The sequence below is a fragment of the Coregonus lavaretus genome, assembly GCF_964263955.1.
Source record: "Coregonus lavaretus genome assembly, contig: HAP1_SCAFFOLD_48, whole genome shotgun sequence".
Classification (NCBI taxonomy): Eukaryota; Metazoa; Chordata; class Actinopteri; order Salmoniformes; family Salmonidae; genus Coregonus; species Coregonus lavaretus.
This window is the reverse complement of record NW_028163311.1, coordinates 1780228-1799884: the sequence shown is the minus strand read 5'-3', so window position 1 is coordinate 1799884 and position 19657 is coordinate 1780228. Positions and strand designations below refer to the sequence as shown.

The following is a 19657-nucleotide window of genomic DNA, read 5'->3' as shown; positions in this document are numbered from 1 at the left end:
GTCTTAGACCACTGCACCACTCGGGAGGACCCTTAAGACACGTCATTTAATCTACCCTGAACATATACACAGTGTCCTGTCGGTAGGTGTCCACTGACGAAATATGCAAAATGCCTGAAAATAAGTTCTTTTTTTACTTAAACTGTATCACAATAGATTCGTAAACAAAATCACAGCAAAAAGCTCACAAAATAACAAGTCAGTAAAAACATGAACACTGCACTCCAATCAAGAACTGTAAAACTGCTTAAAGCTAAAAGTGAATAACTATGTTATGTTTATTCAGGTGCTGCTGCTCCATCCTCATCCACAGTCTCTTCCTCGACCCGCTCCTGGAAGTCAAAATAACACAAACTGGTCATTATTTTCCTTTAAAAAATGATCAAAATGCCGGTTTAACGTCGACTCCCTACTACATTCCTTTTTTACTAGCACAATAATTTAGTTAAATTGACCGACTGGATTAAAGTGAAGTAAAAAAAAATCTAAACAATCATAAAGTGTTAATTTTAATCATACCTTTCTCTTACTCTTGAGCCGAGCTGGTGCATGTTTGAGAGCGTCTGCTATTTTGTCATCTACCTCTTGGTAGGTAGCCTTGGGGTGTGCTTTCAGGGACACTCCTATGTTGTGAAAAAGAATTGTAAATGGTACATTCCATGTTATATCATTACTTTTCCACCTATGCTGTCTGAGACAGAGATTGGGTATTGTCCCTCTCGTCCCCCATAGGCAGTAATTGGCCATGAGACCTCTCTCCTTCACCTTTCCTTTGTCCTCTCTCTCCGATCTTAACAGGTGGTAGGATTTCACATTCATTTGTAACTGCCTTGTTACTGATTTAATTCATTTGAAATGTTAATAAAAACACATTTGACTTACCATCACTTGACCAATAATACTATCTACTAAATAATAATAAATAAGGATCTAAACTTGTGCATTTACTTACTTGTGACAGCATCATAGATTGATAGCTCATTAAAGGCCCTCTTCCCCTTCCTGCCCTTCAAGGAGTAGCCTGTCCACAGCTCCTCTGTTCTAATTTTTCTCATCATTCGTCTGATTCCTGAGCCCAGGTCCAGGCCACAGCAGAGGGTCAGGTATCGGATCTGATAAAAGAAATCCCACTCATTTGTGTGTTCCTCAGCTAAAACAGCTCGCCATACAGTTCTGATTGATAGTAATGAGAAATCATTTTTGTAGTGTATAATGTAATCATGGGCTAAAACTTGTGTAAACATTTCTTCTTAAGATAAATTAAGTGTTCATTGGGAAATCAATCCAAACACTAAATAGGCATATGGCATATATGACAACTGCATTTCGTTGACATTAAGATATTTGGATTCAATAATATTGCAGGTTGCAATTTTCTCTCAAATCTGGACGCATTCAAGGGGCTCTTGATAAACAGCTAACTTATTTTTGTCAATTGCTTTCAAAATACTTGATATAGATTTCCCATTTTTTACAAACAGATACATTTTAAATGGCCATCCCTACCATTTTCCTTCGATAGTGGGAGTCTTTAAGTGTTTCACAGATATCCTTTAGTTCCTCATTTGTTTCTGCAGGGTTTTGCAGCATTTCAAGTTGCCCCAAGGACTCTGACTCCTTTGGCTGCCGGGCCTCTATGGCCTCCATAACTTGGTTCAGAGCAGTCCTGAACTCTGTACGGATCATCTCCAGTTCCACCATTATCCTCTATGGCCTCCATAACTTGGTTCAGAGCAGTCCTGAACTCTGTACGGATCATCTCCAGTTCCACCATTATCCTCTATGGCCTCCATAACTTGGTTCAGAGCAGTCCTGAACTCTGTACGGATCATCTCCAGTTTCACCATTATCCTCTATGGCCTCCATAACTTGGTTCAGAGCAGTCCTGAACTCTGTACGGATCATCTCCAGTTTCACCATTATCCTCTATGGCCTCCATAACTTGGTTCAGAGCAGTCCTGAACTCTGTATGGATCATCTCCAGTTTCACCATTATCCTCATCTCCACTGCTTGAAGATCTGCAAAATAATAAAGACTCAACAGTTTTGCTGCAAGTAGTGTGACAATACAAGCCATGAGTACCAGGCAGGACATGGATCAAGGCCATGTGAAATACCTCGATCAAAATATCCACCCTTCATATATATTAGTAGTATTGATAACCATGTATCTGCTGACAGCCAAACAATTTGGAATTGATGTTGACAATACAAGAGAAGCAACATGTTGTAACATATAGGCTAGCATAATATACCTTTAATGTATCCAGCAGGCATCTCAGAAGCCACAGGCTCATCAAGCACGGATGGCAGCTCTTGGTCTAAAATATAAGAAAAAATCATGCTGTTATTTAAACTTTCTACATTTACGATTTCGAGATCAATATCTTGATGGTTAAAGAAACCTAGTTCTGATGCTCTGTCTTGGCCAGTTTCTTCCTGGCTGCCACTTGGACTAACTGAGAAAACAGAAGGAAAAACATGAAGACATACTTTGCTTTTGAAACTGGCACAGAACCAAACGTGAAGGGATGTCAGTCAGGAGCTCAGTGGGAAGGTTAATGAATCCCAACTAAAATAAATGCTAAGCATAATTTACTGATAACAAGTTCAAACAGGTGCCATTAATACAGGTAACGAGTGAAGGACAGAGGAGCCTCTTAAAGAAGAAGTTACAGGTCTGTGAGAGCCAGAAATCTTGCTTGTTTGTAGGTGACCAAATACTTATTTTCCACTATAATTTGCAAATGAATTCATTAAAAATCCTACAATGTGATTTTTTGGAGAAAAAAAATCTCATTTTGTCTGTCATAGTTGACGTGTACCTATGATGAAAATGACAGGCCTCTCTCATCTTTTTAAGTGGGAGAACTTGCGCAATTGGTGGCTGACTAAATACTTTTTTTCCCCACTGTAAATACAAGTTTCACCCATACACAGCACAAGAAGTATTTGGAAAGTTCTAACCGTATGCACAAAGTAGTAATAAGACTTTAAATAACCTAATATGCAAAAATATGATGGTAATTGTATTCTATTGAGTGGCTTTGAAAGGTTTGTAAAGTTATAATACTTCATACAATTCAATTGTTTACCTTAAAACTAATTGTTTACCCTAAAACTACAACCAGACACTTACTGTCGCTCTGGCTTGAGGTGGCACATGGCCTCAAGTCCTCTGCATCTGCAACTTCAGAGAATATCACAGATGTCAAACCGTTACCACATTTATATCACACACTTAACAGATTTTCCTGTTCATCCCATACAGTTGGTAGGAAAATAACTTTGAGAAAGTAGGCTTGTTTATCAGACTTGTGTCAACGCGTGCTGTAGGTGGGTGCAGTGGTGGAATCAAACGCAGGACACAGACGGATAGTCCAACAGACTTTAGTGATCGCCAAACACGGCAATAGGTCTACTCTTGCCCGAAGGCGAACAAAACAAAAGCGCACAAACAGGTGCGAAAATACTCCAACGCAGTGGAGGGAAGCTCAACCGAGCGAAATACAGGAATCACGTCCTATACACGACTGACAAAAATCAATAACACACAACACCTGACAAACACAACGAGAACTAAATAGGACACTCATGACACTAAATGAAAACAGGTGTGACAACAATCAGACAAAAGCAAACGAACATGAAACATACAACGGTGGCAGCTAGTATTCCGGAGACAACGAACGCCGAAGCCTGCCCGAACAAGGGAGAGAGGCAGCCTCGGCCGAAACCGTGACAGTACCCCCCCCCTTGACGCGCGGCTCCAGACGTGCGCCGACTCCGGCCTCGGGGACGACCCGGAGGACGCAGAGCAGGGCGCGTCGGGTGCCCACGATGGAATTCCGTCAGGAGAGACGGGTCCAAAATGTCTCTCCTCGGCACCCAGCACCGCTCCTCCGGACCGTACCCCTCCCACTCCACTAGATACTGGAGACCCCCCATCCGACGTCTCGAATCCAAGATGGACCTCACGGAGTACGCCGGTGCCCCCTCGATGTCCAATGGGGGCGGAGGAGTCTCCCTGATCTCACTTTCTTGGAGTGGGCCAGCTACCACCGGCCTGAGAAGGGACACATGGAACGAGGGGTTAATACTTTTATATTCAACAGGTAGCTGTAATTTATAACACACCTCGTTCAACCTTCCCAGGACTTTAAATGGCCCTACAAACCGCTGACCCAGTTTCCGACAGGGCAGGCGGAGGGGCAGGTTCCTGGTAGAGAGCCAGACTCGATCACCAGGTGCGTACACCGGTCCCTCACTGCGGTGGAGATCGGCGCTCGCCTTATGACGTCGGAGGGCCCGCTGCAGGTGGACGTGTGCAGCGTTCCATGTCTCCTCCGAGCGCCTCGCACACTCATCCACCGCAGGAGCCTCGATCTGGCTCTGCTGCCAGGGTGCCAGAACCGGCTGGTACCTAACACACATTGGAAAGGGGTTAGGTTAGTGGAGGAATGGCATAGGGAATTCTGGGCCATTTCGGCCCAGGGAACGTACCTTGCCCACTCCTCCGGCCGGTCCTGGCAGTATGTTCTAAGAAACCTGCCCACATCCTGGTTTACACGTTCCACCTGCCCATTACTCTCCGGGTGGTAACCCGAGGTGAGGCTCACCGAGACCCCCAACCGCTCCATAAAGGCCCTCCAGACTCTGGAGGTAAATTGGGGACCTCGATCAGACACAATATCCTCGGGTACCCCGTAGTGCCGGAACACATGGGTGAATAGGGCTTCGGCAGTTTGCAGGGCGGTAGGAAGGCCCGGCATGGGGAGCAAACGACAGGCCTTAGAAAACCGGTCCACAATGACCAGTATAGTGGTATTCCCCTGTGAAGGAGGAAGGTCAGTAAGGAAATCCACCGAGAGGTGGGACCATGGTCATTGTGGCACGGGCAGGGGTAGTAACTTACCCCTAGGCAGATGTCTAGGCGCCTTACACTGGGCGCACACCGAGCAGGAGGAAACATAAACCCTCACATCCCTTGCCAACGTGGGCCACCAGTACTTGGCACTAAGACAGTGCACTGTCCGGCCGATACCCGGATGTCCAGAGGAGGGTGACGTGTGAGCCCAATAGATTAATCAATCCCGAACCTCGAGCGGAACGTACTTCCGACCCTCCGGGCACTGTGGTGGACTAGGGTCGGTGCGTAACGCCCGCTCGAGCTCAGCATCGACCTCCCACACTACCGGTGCCACCAGACACGACTCCGGCAGTATGGGAGTGGGCTCCACGGACCTCTCCTCCGTGTCATACCGCCGAGACAGTGCATCTGCCTTACCGTTCTGGGACCCAGGGATGTACGTGATCTTAAACGTAAACCGGGTCAAAAACATATTCCATCTAGCCTGCCGAGGGTTTAGCCTCCTCGCTGCCCGGATGTACTCCAGGTTACGGTGGTCCGTCAAAATGAGGAAAGGGTGTTGAGCCCCCTCAAGTCAGTGCCTCCACACCTTTAGGGCCTGTACCACGGCTAACAGCTCCCTGTCCCCTACGTCATAGTTTCGCTCCGCCGGACTGAGCTTCTTGGAATAAAAAGCACAGGGGCGGAGTTTAGGTGGCGCGCCTGATCGTTGTGAAAGCACGGCTCCTATACCGGCCTCAGACGCGTCCACCTCTACCTGAAATGGTAAAGAGGGATCCGGATGCGCCAGCACCGGAGCCGAGGTAAACAGGTCCTTCAGCCTCCCAAATGCCCTGTCCGCCTCGGCAGACCACTGCAGACGCACCGGGCCCCCCTTCAAGAGAGACGTGATGGGAGCTGCCACCTGTCCAAAACCCCGGATAAACCTCCGGTAGTAATTCGCAAACCCCAAAAACTGCTGCACCTCCTTCACAGTGGTTGGTGTTTGCCAATTACGCACGGCTGACACCCGGTCTACCTCCATCTTCACCCCTGACGCAGACAACTGATACCCCAAAAAGGAGACCGACTCCTGGAAAAACAGACACTTCTCTGCCTTAACATACAGGTCGTGCTCCACCAGCCTCCGCAACACTCTGCGCATCAGGGCCACATGCTCGACACGGGTAGGCGAGTACACGAGAATGTCATCTATGTACACCAAGACCCCCTGCCCCTGCATGTCCCTGAAGATCTCATCCACGAATGATTGGAAAACTGACGGAGCGTTCATCAACCCGTATGGCATGACAAGATACTCGTAATGACCCGAGGTGGTACTAAAGGCTGTCTTCCATTCATCGCCCTCCCTGATGCGCACCAAGTTGTACGCGCTCCTGAGATCTAATTTAGTGAAGAAACGCGCCCCATGCAATGACTCAGTCATGGTCGCAATCAGCGGGAGTGGATAACTGTACTTCACCGTGATCTGATTGAGACCACGGTAATCGATGCACGGGCGTAACCCACCATCCTTTTTCTTCACAAAAAAGAAACTCGAGGACGCAGGGGAAGTGGAAGGCCGTATGTATCCTTGTCTCAGAGATTCGTCTATGTAAGTCTCCATAGCTTTCTTCTCCTCCTGAGACAGAGGATACACATGGCTCCGTGGGAGCGCAGCTCCTGCCTGGAGGTCTATCGCACAATCTCCCTGCCTATGGGGCGGCAACTGCGTCGCCCTCGACTTACTAAACGCAATAGCCAAATCCCCATACTCAGGGGGAACGTGCAATGCGGGCACCTGGTTTGGACTCTCCACCGAGGTAGCCCCTACGGAAACGCCCAAACATCGACCCACACACTGAGCAGACCACTCCATCAGAGCTCTCTCCTGCCACGAAATAGATGGGTTATGGGTACTCAACCAGGGCATGCCCAGCACCACCGGATACGCGGGCAAGTCGATCAGAAATAGCTGGATCATCTCCTGATGACCCCCCTGCGCACACATCCTAAGTGGCGCTGTAACCTCCCTGATCAAGCCCGCACCTAACGGACGGCTATCTAGGGCATGAACGGGGAAAGGAACGTCAACAGGTAGAAGGGGAATCCCTAAGGCTAAACAAAATTGCTTATCAACAAAATTCCCAGCCGCGCCTGAATCTACCAGCGCCTTATGCTGGGAATGAGGTGCTACCTGTGGAAAACGCACAGGTATACAAAAGTGTGCAACAGAGAGCTCTGGGTGAGTGGGGCGCCTACTCACCTGGAAGGACTCCCCAGTGCGGGACCTGTCGTCTTCCCCCCTAGGAGGCCATCCCCAGCACCTAGCCGCGGTGTGTCCTCCCCGACCACAGTTGGTGCAGGAGATGGACCCCCTCGTATTCCGACCCCTCCTCTCTCTAGCGCCAGCGCCACCGAGCTCCATGGGGCACGGCTCAGAAGCGCTGGAGGGTGAAATGGACGGACCCCCTCGGGATGTCCGCGGGTAGCTAGCAGGGTATCCAGCCTGATGGACATTTCGACCAACTGGTCGAACGAGAGACTGGTGTCCCTACAGGCCAGCTCCCTACGGACGTCCTCACGTAGACTAAATCGATAGTGATCGATGAGGGCCCGCTCATTCCACCCTGCATCCGCCGCTAGAGTGCGGAATTCTAAGGCGAACTCCTGGGCACTCCTCCTCCCCTGCCGGAGGCTGAACAGACGCTCCCCCGCCGCTTTCCCCTCCGGGGGATGGTCAAACACCGCCCTGAAGCGGCGGGAGAACTCGTCGTAGGTGATGGTGTTAGCGTCTATTCTCCTCCACTCTGCGTTGGCCCATTCCAAAACTCTACCGGAAAGGCAGGAGATCAGGGCGGACACGCTCTCGTGCCCCGAGGGCGCCGGGTGCACGGTGGCCAGGTAAAGCTCCACCTGGAGAAGGAATCCCTGACACCCGGCAGCGGTCCCATCGTAGGCCCTCGGGAGCGAGAGTCGAACTCCTCTGGGTTCCGGAGCGGGAAGAGGCTGACTTGCCGATGGCGCGGGCAGGGACGATGGTAGTGGAGGTGTCCCTCGGGTCTCCCAGCCTCTGATGGTGGTGATCACCTCCTGCAATGCGGACCCCATCCGCAGGATCTGGTCATCTAGCTGGCGGATCCTGTCCTCCAGCGTCGCCTGCGCTGCTTCGGCTCCTGCTGATTCCATTTAACGGTGTGTGATTCTGTCAAGGATGTTGTAAGTGGGTGTGGTGGTGGAATCAGGCGCAGGACGCAGAAGTATAATTCCAAAGACTTTAGTGAAAATATCTAACCGTGCAGCACTAAATAGCCCGAAGGCTAAACTCTGCGCGCAGGCGAAACAAAACGGGCGCACAGACATGTGCGACAAAACTCTCCAAACTATGGAGGACAGCTCTACCGAGCAAATAGTCAAAACATCCAGCAACAAAGCACGACAGTGAAAACAATCACACACAACACCTGACAAACACAACGAGAACTAAATAGGACACTAATGACACTAAATGATAACAGGTGTGACAACAATCAGACAAAAGCAAATGAACATAGAAACATGCAACGGTGGCAGCTAGTATTCCGGAGACGACGAACGCCGAAGCCTGCCCGAGCAAGGAAGAGAGGCAGCCTCGGCCGAAACCGTGACACAAGACCAAAGAGCTGTCAAAAGACACCAGAAACAAAATTGTAGACCTGCACCAGGCTGGGAAGACTGAATCTGCAATAAGTAAGCAGCTTGGTTTGAAGAAAGCAACTGTGGGAGCAATTATTAGGAAATGGAAGACATACAAGAACACTGATAATCTCCCTCGATCTGGGGCTCCACGCAAGATCTCACCCGTGGGGTCAAAATGATCACAAGAACGGTGAGCAAAAATCCCAGAACCACACGGGGGGACCTAGTGAATGACCTGCAGAGAGCTGGGACCAAAGTAACAAAGCCTACCATCAGTAACACACTACGCCGCCAGAGACTCAAATCCTGCAGTGCCAGACGTGTCCCCCTGCTTAAGCCAGTACATGTCCAGGCCCGTCTGAAGTTTGCTAGAGTGCATTTGGATGATCCAGAAGAGGATTGGGAGAATGTCATATGGTCAGATGAAACCAAAATATAACTCTTTGGTAAAAACTCAACTCGTCGTGTTTGGAGGACAAAGAATGCTGAGTTTCATCCAAAGAACACCATACCTACTGTGAAGCATGGGGGTGGAAACATCATGCTTTGGGGCTGTTTTTCTGCAAAGGGACCAGGACGACTGATCTGTGTAAAGGAAAGAATGAATGGGGCCATGTATCATGAGATTTTGAGTGAAAACCTCCTTCCATCAGCAAGGGCCTTGAAGATGAAACGTGGCTGGGTCTTTCAGCATGACAATGATCCCAAACACACCGCCCGGGCAACGAAGGAGTGGCTTCGTAAGAAGCATTTCAAGGTCCTGGAGTGGCCTAGCCAGTCTCCAGATCTCAACCCCATAGAAAATCTTTGGAGGGAGTTGAAAGTCCGTGTTGCCCAGCAACAGCCCCAAAACATCACTGCTCTAGAGGAGATCTGCATGGAGTAATGGGCCAAAATACCAGCAACAGTGTGTGAAAACCTTGTGAAGACTTACAGAAAACGTTTGACCTGTGTCATTGCCAACAAAGGGTATATAACAAAGTATTGAGAAACTTTTGTTATTGACCAAATACTTATTTTCCACCATAATGTGCAAATAAATTCATAAAAAATCCTACAATGTGATTTTCTGGATTATTTTTTCTCATTTTGTCTGTCATAGTTGACGTGTACCTATGATGAAAATTACAGGTCTCTCTCATCTTTTTAAGTGGGAGAACTTGCACAATTGGTGGCTGACTATATACTTTTTTCCCCCACTGTATGTGGCCATGTTGAGAGAAACTCTTCCAACAGTCAGAGCAGGAGTACCAGATCCCTTGATATTTTACAGATCTTCCCACAATCAGAGCAGGGAAATAGATTATCTCCTGTGTGTATTTTTAGGTGAATTTTTTTGCTTTGATAGAATTGGGAAACTCTCCTCACAATGTGGGCAGTGGTGAGACCTCTTAGCTCTGTGATCTTCCTGCTGTTGTTCTCTGGATGTAGAGAATGTCTCAACATGGTCTCCTGTGTGAACAACATCAGAAGAACCAGTCAGTTAGTATGATTTACATCAATCACATTTATTTTATAAAGCCCTTTTTACATCAGCCGTTGTCACAGAGTGCTTTACAGATACCCTAACCTAAAGTATCAGGCGTAAAAGAAACGCCTAAACCAGGTCCACAGAAACCAGAAGCTTCTGGTTTTCAGGCTTTGCCTTCCTCTCTGCCTTTTCCTTGAAACACGGATGCTTCTGGTGTTTGTTGACTCTGCTGAGGGTGCAGGTACCGAGACTACAACCCCAAAGAGCAAGCAATGCAGAAGCACAGTGGCTAGGAAAAACTCCCTAGAAGGAAGGAACCTAGGAAGAAACCTAGAGAGGAACCAGGCTCTGAGCAGTGGCCAGTCCTCTTCTGGCTGTACTGGGTAACAAATGACTTAATATAAGTATGCTGTACAATACAGGGGAATAAAACTATTCTAAAGTGTTACAAGCCATATCATCCTCCACTCCCTATCACAAGGGTTAGTAACCATCAGGGCTGGGGTCAATTCCATATCAATTCAAATTTTTTAATTTGACTAATTCATCAGACACTCTTATCCAGAGTGACTTACAATAGTGCATTCATCTTAAGATAGCTGGGTGAGACAACAACGCATCACAATCGTATCAATTACATTTTCTAGGGTGTAGAAAGGGAGTAGAGTAGGGTCGTAAAGATGGTAGGTTGGAGGAGAGATGGAGAGAAAAGGAAACAAAGTAGGGGTCAGAGACTTGGAGGGGGGTTGCAGTGAGATTAGTAGGAGAACAGCCTCTAGTGAAGATAGGGTCACGCAGTGGGAGGGGACTGGGAAAGGGTGAGGTCAAAAGAGGAAAGGTGTTTCCAGTAAACCAATTTTCCTGATTGAAAAACATTGAAGAGAATTGGAATTAGAATGACAGTGTACTTCCTGAATTGACTGGAATTTAAATGGAATTGACACCAACCCTGGCAACTACACAGACTCATTTCATAGAACTTCAAAACACTGGCAGTATGTCTACTTCACTTCTTTAGTCTACTCTCTGATCACTCCAGATAGACCAGTTAATAAAACAATTGCTGACAATACTGGTGTCATCCATGCAAGTCTCAGGAGCATGAAATAACATCTATTTTATTGTCGAAACAGTTCTATAACAACTTTTCATGCACAACGATAAAACAAGCTTTGTTGTGTTGAGTTCTTCAGGGGTGTCAGAATGACAGAATGAACTTATGGAGGTCTTACTTTTGGAGATAACTCATAGATGTAGATAGTACTATAGTGGCGGGCCCAACCCCAGACTTCTCTTTTATCAACCCAAAGGTTTTACTGTCTTCTCAGGAATTCAGCCTTCTCTGTGTTGCTCCCCACATCCCCCCATTCTGAATTATGCATTATCTCACCATCCCCCATTATTAATGATGCATTATCTCACCAACCCCATTCTGAATGATGCATTATCTCACCCTCCCCCATTCTGAATGATACATTATCTCACCATCCTCCATTCTGAATGCTGCATTATCTCACCATACCCCATTCTGAATGATGCATTATCTCACCATCCCCCGTTCTGAATGATGCATTATCTCACCATCCCCCATTCTGTCACACCTCTGAGCTCCTGTTGTGAGAACATACTGTAGGTCTGATATCTGATTGGAAGTTAACTCAACAGTAATGTTGTTGATCAACAAGTCCGATTTTGAATCCAAACATGGTCAAATGGTTCTAAAAGGGTCTTAGCTTCAATGTGTCTTTCTCTTTTGTTCTTGACCTGCTGTGGTGAGAAATATACTGAGTGTACAAAACATTAGGAACACCTTCCTAATATTGAGTTGCACCCCCTTCTGCCCTCAGAAAAGCCTAACTTTGTCAGGGCATGGACTCTACAAGGTGTCGAAAGCCTTCCACAGGGATGCTGGCCCATGTTGACTCCAATGCTTTCCACAGTTGTGTCAAGTTGGCTGTCCTTTTGGTGGTGGACCGTTCTTGATACCCACGGGAAACTGTTGAAACTGCGGGAAACTGTGTTGCAGTTCTTGACACACTAAAACGGGTGCGTCTGGTACCTACTACCATACCCTGTTCAAAGACACTTCAATCTTTTTTTCACCCTCTGAATGAAACACATACACAAATAAATATTTCACCCGTCTCCTCCCCTTCATCTACACTGAAGTGGATTTAACAAGAGACATCGATAAGGGATCATAGCTTTCACCTGGTCAGTCTATGGCAGGGAAAGAAGCAGGTGTTCCTAATGTTTAATACACTCAGTGTACACTGTCTTTCTCTCTACCCCTCTCCCATGAACTATGGGCCACGACACAAGCTATGGATTATCTCTATCCCATGAGCTATGGGCCATGACACAAGCTATGGATTCTTTGTCTTTCTCTTCCTGTCTGATCATGTTTAGATACTTAATGTTTTGTTTAATGTCAGTATTGACTTGTAACTTAGGCTTCACGCCTTGGGCAGAAGGTAACTGAAAGGTTGCTGGTTCAAATCCCCGAGCAGACTAGGTGAAACATCTGTCGATGTGCCCTTGAGCAAGGCACATAACCCTAGATCCTCTGAAAATTTAAAAAATGTAAGTGAATCGTTAATTTTACAATGTCATTAAATCTATTTACCTTTAGTATTCCACTATCAGACCAATTCTTGCTAGTCAACATCAACTCATTGCCTAATGCATGCTTGCATATTTTAATCGTCTTTATGGTGTCAGATAAACATTTTAGTAGACTTCATTAATTAAATTTAAGTATTTTCATGAGTCGCAGGTGAGGTGTACTATATATATGATCACTAAAGAACCTACTCTTACCATGAGAAACAGATTTCCCAATCTTCTCCTCCTCTTCTTCATCTTTAATGTTGACATTCAGCTCCAGTGTTTGACTGCAGTCTTCCAGCTTCACTGATGCCATCTCTGGATCCTGCAGCGCAAACTGGGCACCACTGTCACAATCAGGACCCAGTGACTGTAGGTTTGGACTCAGTGTGGAAGGAGAGAGGCAGGCTGGGTTTGTACTCACTGTTAATTTGTAAAATCTGGACATATTTGAACAATTGCTGCCTAACATGCTGTGGTGCTTACTAACACAATAGGAAATATTGTGTTAGATGTGGGCCATCACATGTGAATTCTCAGCTCTTTCACTCTGAATATTCATATCAATGAATCACCCTCCAATGGACCATCAATACCAGAGTTCTACAATACTATTTACATAATCAACTGGACATTACAACAGCCTGAACTTCAATAACATTTACATTTACGTCATTTATCAGACGCTCTTCTATCCAGAGCGACTTACAAATTAGTAAGTGGAAACACTTTAAAATGGAAGAAAAAAATACAAATAATATATTTGTTGTTTTATTTAATTGTTACCTAAGAAGAAAACCTGTCTAAGTCCTTTATACTGAAAAAAATCTATTCATATGCATTATAGAAAATAATGGGGAATAGGAAATTGGATTGTCCCAATGGTGATGTGTTGAGGTGTAGTGACATGTTTTGACTAGATAAATAATATAGAAGAGAAAGTGAATAGGTGAAATGTTTCTAGTAAAAAAAAAGTTGTTGGTTGCTGTGTTCAAAAGGCATATTTTTTATTTATATTGCATTTTTTAATTTAACTTTCATATGAACATTTTCCCCAGTGATAAAACACAGTGCTAAGGGTTTTAAAACAGAAGCTGCTATCGTATCTGAAGATTATGCCTTTGTTAAATGTTTTTCATGAAGAAATGGAATGTTGGTTGTGTTAGTAGCAAGAGGGAATGTTTTGGGTGTAACGCCACATCCAGCAGACCGGAAGTGTCTTGGAGACTGGGGATTGGTCAGAAGAGGTCAGTTTCATTGTTTATAAATAAGGGGGTTAGGCGAGGAATACGTCAGAACGGCCATAGCAATCGGGAGAGCCGTTCTCCGGGTGTCATATCACCTGTCATTTATGCTGTAAACCTCGTGATTTTAATAAAAGCCTCTCACACGATGCAGCATAACGGACAGCAATAATTGCCACCACTCATCAGATACGACATAATGGCGCCCAACGTGGGGCTGGGTTTGCGTCTCTTCCTTGTTTCAGTCAATCGCCGGGCTAATTCTCTCTGAAGCATGGCCGAAAAAGGGTGAGTGTTCTTACCGCTTCGGAGTTTGTTAGATTGGATATGACTTGTGTACACTGGAGAGATGTTCCATTATGACCTGGCCTCGGTGGTGTTATTGTGGTCGACTAGAGTCTGCTAAAATTTATTCCATCGGAAACGGCAGTTAATTGGAATGTAGAGCATTAAACGGTAGGATTTAAGTATCGAAAGTGTATATTTCATTGGTAACGGGTGACAATGGTTGGTAAATTCAGATATGCGCATTCTTTAGGGCACCGTGAATCTGGAAAGACCCCCAGCGGGGGCGACTCGCAGGAGTGGGCTACAAATCCGGGCGAAGTATTAGATTTTGTCAGGTTGGTTCTGGGAACCATGAGCTGGACGGATTATATGCATGTTACATACTCATCGTATGGTTGACGAACTATAATGCATGGGGTAACCTCTCTATGATTATCCAGAACTCAAGGCAGCATAAAGTTAGGCGGGGATATGGATAATGATGGACAATGATTTGGCCACGGTGCAGGTTACTTAGGGCTGGGTAGGCCGCAGTTAGCTAGAGGCTGAGGCTAATTCTCAACGCTAAAGTGTGAATCATGCTACATTGTACCTCGAGGCTAAGGCTAATTGTGTTGTGTGCTACATGCTAACGTATCCTTAGAGATTCCATTGCGATGGATTAAAGTCTCTTAAATTTGTCTCTGTGTGTAAGTCAGGTTATATGTTTTGTGAGCGCTGTTAAAGGTTGTTTGACTAGGAGGGGGGAAACGAGAGGTACAGCTGGACTGTTATTCTGTTTGACTAGGAGGGAGTAGAAAATCGCCCGTCCACGGTGAAGTTGTATTTTTGAATGGATGGGCGCATGCGTTTAATTTTGCGACACTACACTACAGAAAGGGGGAGTTTATGGCACGAGATTGGGACACGTTTTGGTTTACGGCACTAAAAACTACGACATGAGGTTGGGCTAAGCCTACAAAACAAAATGGTGGGGTACAGGTCATAGGTCCCATTTGGCGTTACCCTGCAGGGGTGAAATAGACAGACAGAGGAGAAATTTTAGCACGATGATTCTAGTTTAAATTGCGATTGGTTAAAGATGAAACTTGTTTTGTAACCTATTGAATTTATAAATTAGATATATGGTAGCGGATTATAATAAATTGAATTAAATAATTAAAAGACGGATTAAAATAAAAAAATGTTTTTGAGCGATCTATTTAGTTCTGAGTTTAGTCTTAGAGTGAATAATGTAGAACGAACGAATATTGAATGGTTGGAAATACTCAGTGATTGCATTAACTGCTGAAATCTTGTGTGTTTCTATGTTTTTGAAATATGAGAGGAACATGGAACGAGAGGAGAGAGAGAGAAGGGGCTAACGTGTGCGTCACGTGACAAGGTGTGACGAGGCAGACGAGAGGATCAGATCAGGCTAGTACACAAAATCATCCTAACAAAATATGTGATGTTATGACAATTTCACATAGGCTTGGCAAATACTATTTCATTAAAAATTGCATTTTGGATGCTCTGTGTATCACTGGGGTTTGATGGGAATTGTAGTATTGAAGGGTTAGAGGCTTTGTTTTTGGGGGATTGCTTTGAAGTTGACTAACTTCATTTACTTGCATTTGATGGGTTGGGGTAAGATAGCCAACACTAATGGGATATAGGATATAGGAATAAAAATTGGTTTTAATTATTCGTGATTTTTATTTGGATTTATTTGGAGTTGTTAGGGTTATATTCATAATTTAAGGGGGTAAGCCTTAGGCTATACAGTCTAAAATAAGCTAATTTAGAAAAACTAATGGCAGATGTTAGTACACCTTTCTCACATACGGATTCAGCAGAAAGACACCCACCTTATGAGAAGGAAGCTTTCAGTGATCATCCAGCAGGGTGATTATGGCATGAGAGCTGAAGACGAATACAAGCAGAAACGACGATAAAGATGAATCCAAAACTCCAGAAGGAAGGAAAACCGAGATGTCTGGGAACTTAAAGAAGATGAGGATGATGAAGATGAGAGTGATTGAGAGAGGTCATTCATGGGTGGATATGACTCTGTGATCAGAAGGAAGTTGGCAAGAGAGAAACGAAGAAGGATACGCGAGATTTGATCTCTGATGGAAGTTGAAGATGAAGAAAGCGATGAAGATTTGGAGATTAAAGGTGCTTTATTTTCAAGAGGAGTTTGTCCTACAAGGACTGGCACAGAGGAAAAGTAAGAAGATGATGGAAGATGATATTTCGAGGACAGAACTTAGAACTAAGGTTGAAGAATACTGATATGTCAACGACGAGAAGGAACAGGACCAAGAAAACTGCTGAGAGAATCCCAAGAACAGGAGAAAACAACAGAGGAAGATGAAGGAGCAAGTGAAGATCACCTGTTCTAGAAGAGATGAAGGGGGGTGCATTGCTGAGAGCATCGATTAGAGAAGAAGAGAAAATAGCTAACAGTTGAAACAACCGACCATTAGAAGGGATAGTGAATAGGGGAAAACTTATCTGGGTTCAGCCTAAAGAGGTTAAACATCTACAAAGTTAAAAGGGGTGACTGTTTATTCTGGGTTACATTCTTACACTAAGATATTTCAGGCTAGGCTAAAAGGTGTTTAGACGTTTGCCAAGTCTGTGTGTAATGAGTCAGAAGCAGGTGGGGAACTTTCCCAATCACATAGTCTAAACATTTGGTGGTAAGGGATTTTGTGAATATCAGGGGAAAAGGTTTTAAATGTTATGAGAGAAAAGATTAGATTAAAATAAGTTAGGGGTAGGCTAGGTTGAAGGGACTCTAAGACAGTAAGCTAAGTTTCAAAGTTAGTAGTGAGAGAGAGAGAGAGAACAGTAGTGAAGGACATTTTAAAGTTTAGTGGGAAGATATGGTAGGAGTTTAGATCTGTTAGGAGTCGAGGCATTGATAAGAGAAGCTTGAGGGTGATTGAGTATCTATAGTTACAGTTTCCAGCAGGAAGATCAAGGTAATTATAGGTGTATTTGTTATAATCAAAGGTTTGAAAGTCAGGGATTTAGAGATAGGACTGAGATTTGGGGAAAAAGTGACACTAGTGGTGATAGATGGAAGTACAAGTAAAGAGGTCAAAGTCTTAGGGGAAAACGGGGGAAAATTAGGAGTAACTAAGGACATCAACACGTGAGTCTAGTAAAACAACAGTGAGAAGCAATTTAACTCTTTCAACATTGATAGTTATTAAAGTCATAAAAATATCGCATTTGATTATAAGGGAACCAATACAGCACCAATGTTAGGGAAAAATACTTATTAGGGTTTAGGATGGGGACGTTTCTCCCATATGGAGAGATAATTATGGAGAATAAGTATTGTTATCAGGACCAGGAGTAGAAGCTGTTGCACCTAGTCAAAGGAGGGATAGTTTGTACAACGATATGAAGTGGAAGAGGTTAGGAGTGACTGTTCACTTATTTGGCGTAAGGTTACAGAGAAAGGTCAGGGAGAATATATGTGTACTTATTTAGGGCAAGCATTAGAATTTGTTCCGGTTACGAATTATTGGTTAAAGGGCTATGTAATTCATAAAGTAACGCTTATAATGGAAGAGTTGAGGTCTGTTGTAGCCTCCACAGTCATTGAGGGAGTTCAGGAGGAGTGGAACTGAATGGACAGTAGTCACTCCAACAGTAGATAATACACCGAGGATAATGGGAACCTTTGCACTAGAAGTAATTAGGGTTGATACAGCAACTAAATCAACTACTTTAATGGTAACTTTGGAAGGGATTAATGATACGATGTAGGGAGTATGGCATCGACAACAACTGTTCTGAAATTAAAGGGGGTTAGCAAGAAGGACTCAGGGGTTTATGTTACGGATGGAGAGTGCTGTCAATGATAGTACGAATAGGGTTAAAATAGGAGAACAGAGAGTAGTAGAGAGAATATAGATTCATCATGGAGATACAGGATGAGGTCTTTGATTTTAATGACAGACAGGGAGAGGTATCTGATCAGTACCGCTCGTTCTTCTGTTGTGGAAATTAGAGATATATTAACTCATTCTGTAAGATCAGTGAGGAATCTTGAGGGTCTATGTCTGTTGAGGATTCCAGCACCAAACATGTTAGACGGTCGCGCAGCCTCTATCAGGTATGGTTCAGTCTTATGCTTTGTCATAACTGTGGTATCAGCAACAGTCATTGACCGATAAAATAATGTCGTTGTCAGAACAGTGGTTTAAGCCTAGGTTTAAGTAGTGTTCTTGGGTAAATGAATTACCCTATGGGAATTGTTAAATGGGAAAGGAAAATCAGGTAACAACGGAACCATGAAGTATTCAGGTGAAACATTGAGGGATAAAAGTTGTTTAATAAAACATATGAGGTAAGGGGTATGTTTATGGGAAGATCAGAGTGTGATGTTATATGATAACTTTGGATAAGCATGAACATAAGGTTAGAGATGACAAATATGATGTAATTTTTGTGGACCAGGTAGTAGAACAGCAGGACTTTGATGGTTAAAAGATTAGCTTTTGCCTATGACTATGGGGAATTTTAGAGATATTTAGAGGGGGTTTGTGATGATAAAGTATATTTATTCTTACATTATGGATGGACAGGATTTGGTTACATGTCAACGTTGAAGCTTCCATATGAGGTTTTATCATTATAAGAGGGATAGCACTGGACACAGCTAAATCTAGGGTTAAAAGGGTGACATGGCGACATGTCATAGGCTTCAAGCCTATCATTGAAGGTTTGGGAGATCTGAAAGGATTTGGTTGCAAGATCAATTAGGCCAGTAGGGGCAGTGATGGGTCAGATTTTAGTTTCAGCTTTGATAACACTGTGTGATGTTTGTAATTGGTTACTGATCTTTGAGAAAGCTATGATATTGAGATAGGTTGGAGAATGATGCCTGGAGACAACACTCAGATGCCGGTGTTGACTGTTCCTGATCTGGAGGAAGATGGATGGACTACTGATGGATAAATATCTTTTTTTTTTCTTTCTTTTTTTCTATGAGTTGATTATTTTTCGATTGTTTTCCAATATTGGGGTGATTTTGATATGATTTATGAATCAAAGGGGGGAATAGGTTTATGTGATTCATACATCATTTATATATCTTTTTTTTTTTTTAATTCTTAGGTGAAATTGAGGTTTAATTTGAAAGTGTTTGTTTTGCAAAAGATACTGGTTGGTCGTTTCTTTTCTTTTCATTCCAGACGCATTTGGGGGAACATGTGGAGATTGGAATATTCAAACAAAGACAATATGAAGGGACAATATGACTGGAGGAGATGAAACAAGGAGGGTGTGGCTGATTTCATCATCAACAATCCATTCATCCAAGTCAAGACTACGGGGAGATGAAGTGTAGTGGACTACATTCCAGTGTCGGCAATGAAATATAGACATGTGTAATACATAATTGTGTAATAGCCTCAGGGATGAATTTTTGTAGAATGATGTTTGATGTAATTGGATACATGGGAGGATCTTAGATGTTTTTGTTTATTTCGTGAATGTTTAGGGACAGAGAGGCTA

General features: G+C 44.3%; 1 protein-coding gene across 1 annotated transcript; it reads right to left on the bottom strand.

Annotated features, from left to right (window-relative positions):
- Positions 1-229: 229 nt before the first annotated feature.
- LOC311118279 (uncharacterized protein) lies at positions 230-1647 on the bottom strand (the record flags this gene model as incomplete). The annotated part of the gene is made up of 4 exons (XM_084193108.1): positions 230-332; positions 520-623; positions 953-1112; positions 1507-1647. 4 exons carry the CDS (start codon positions 1645-1647, stop codon positions 279-281), a joined length of 459 nt encoding a protein of 152 aa, XP_084049234.1. The 3' UTR covers positions 230-278.
- Positions 1648-19657: the final 18010 nt, after the last annotated feature.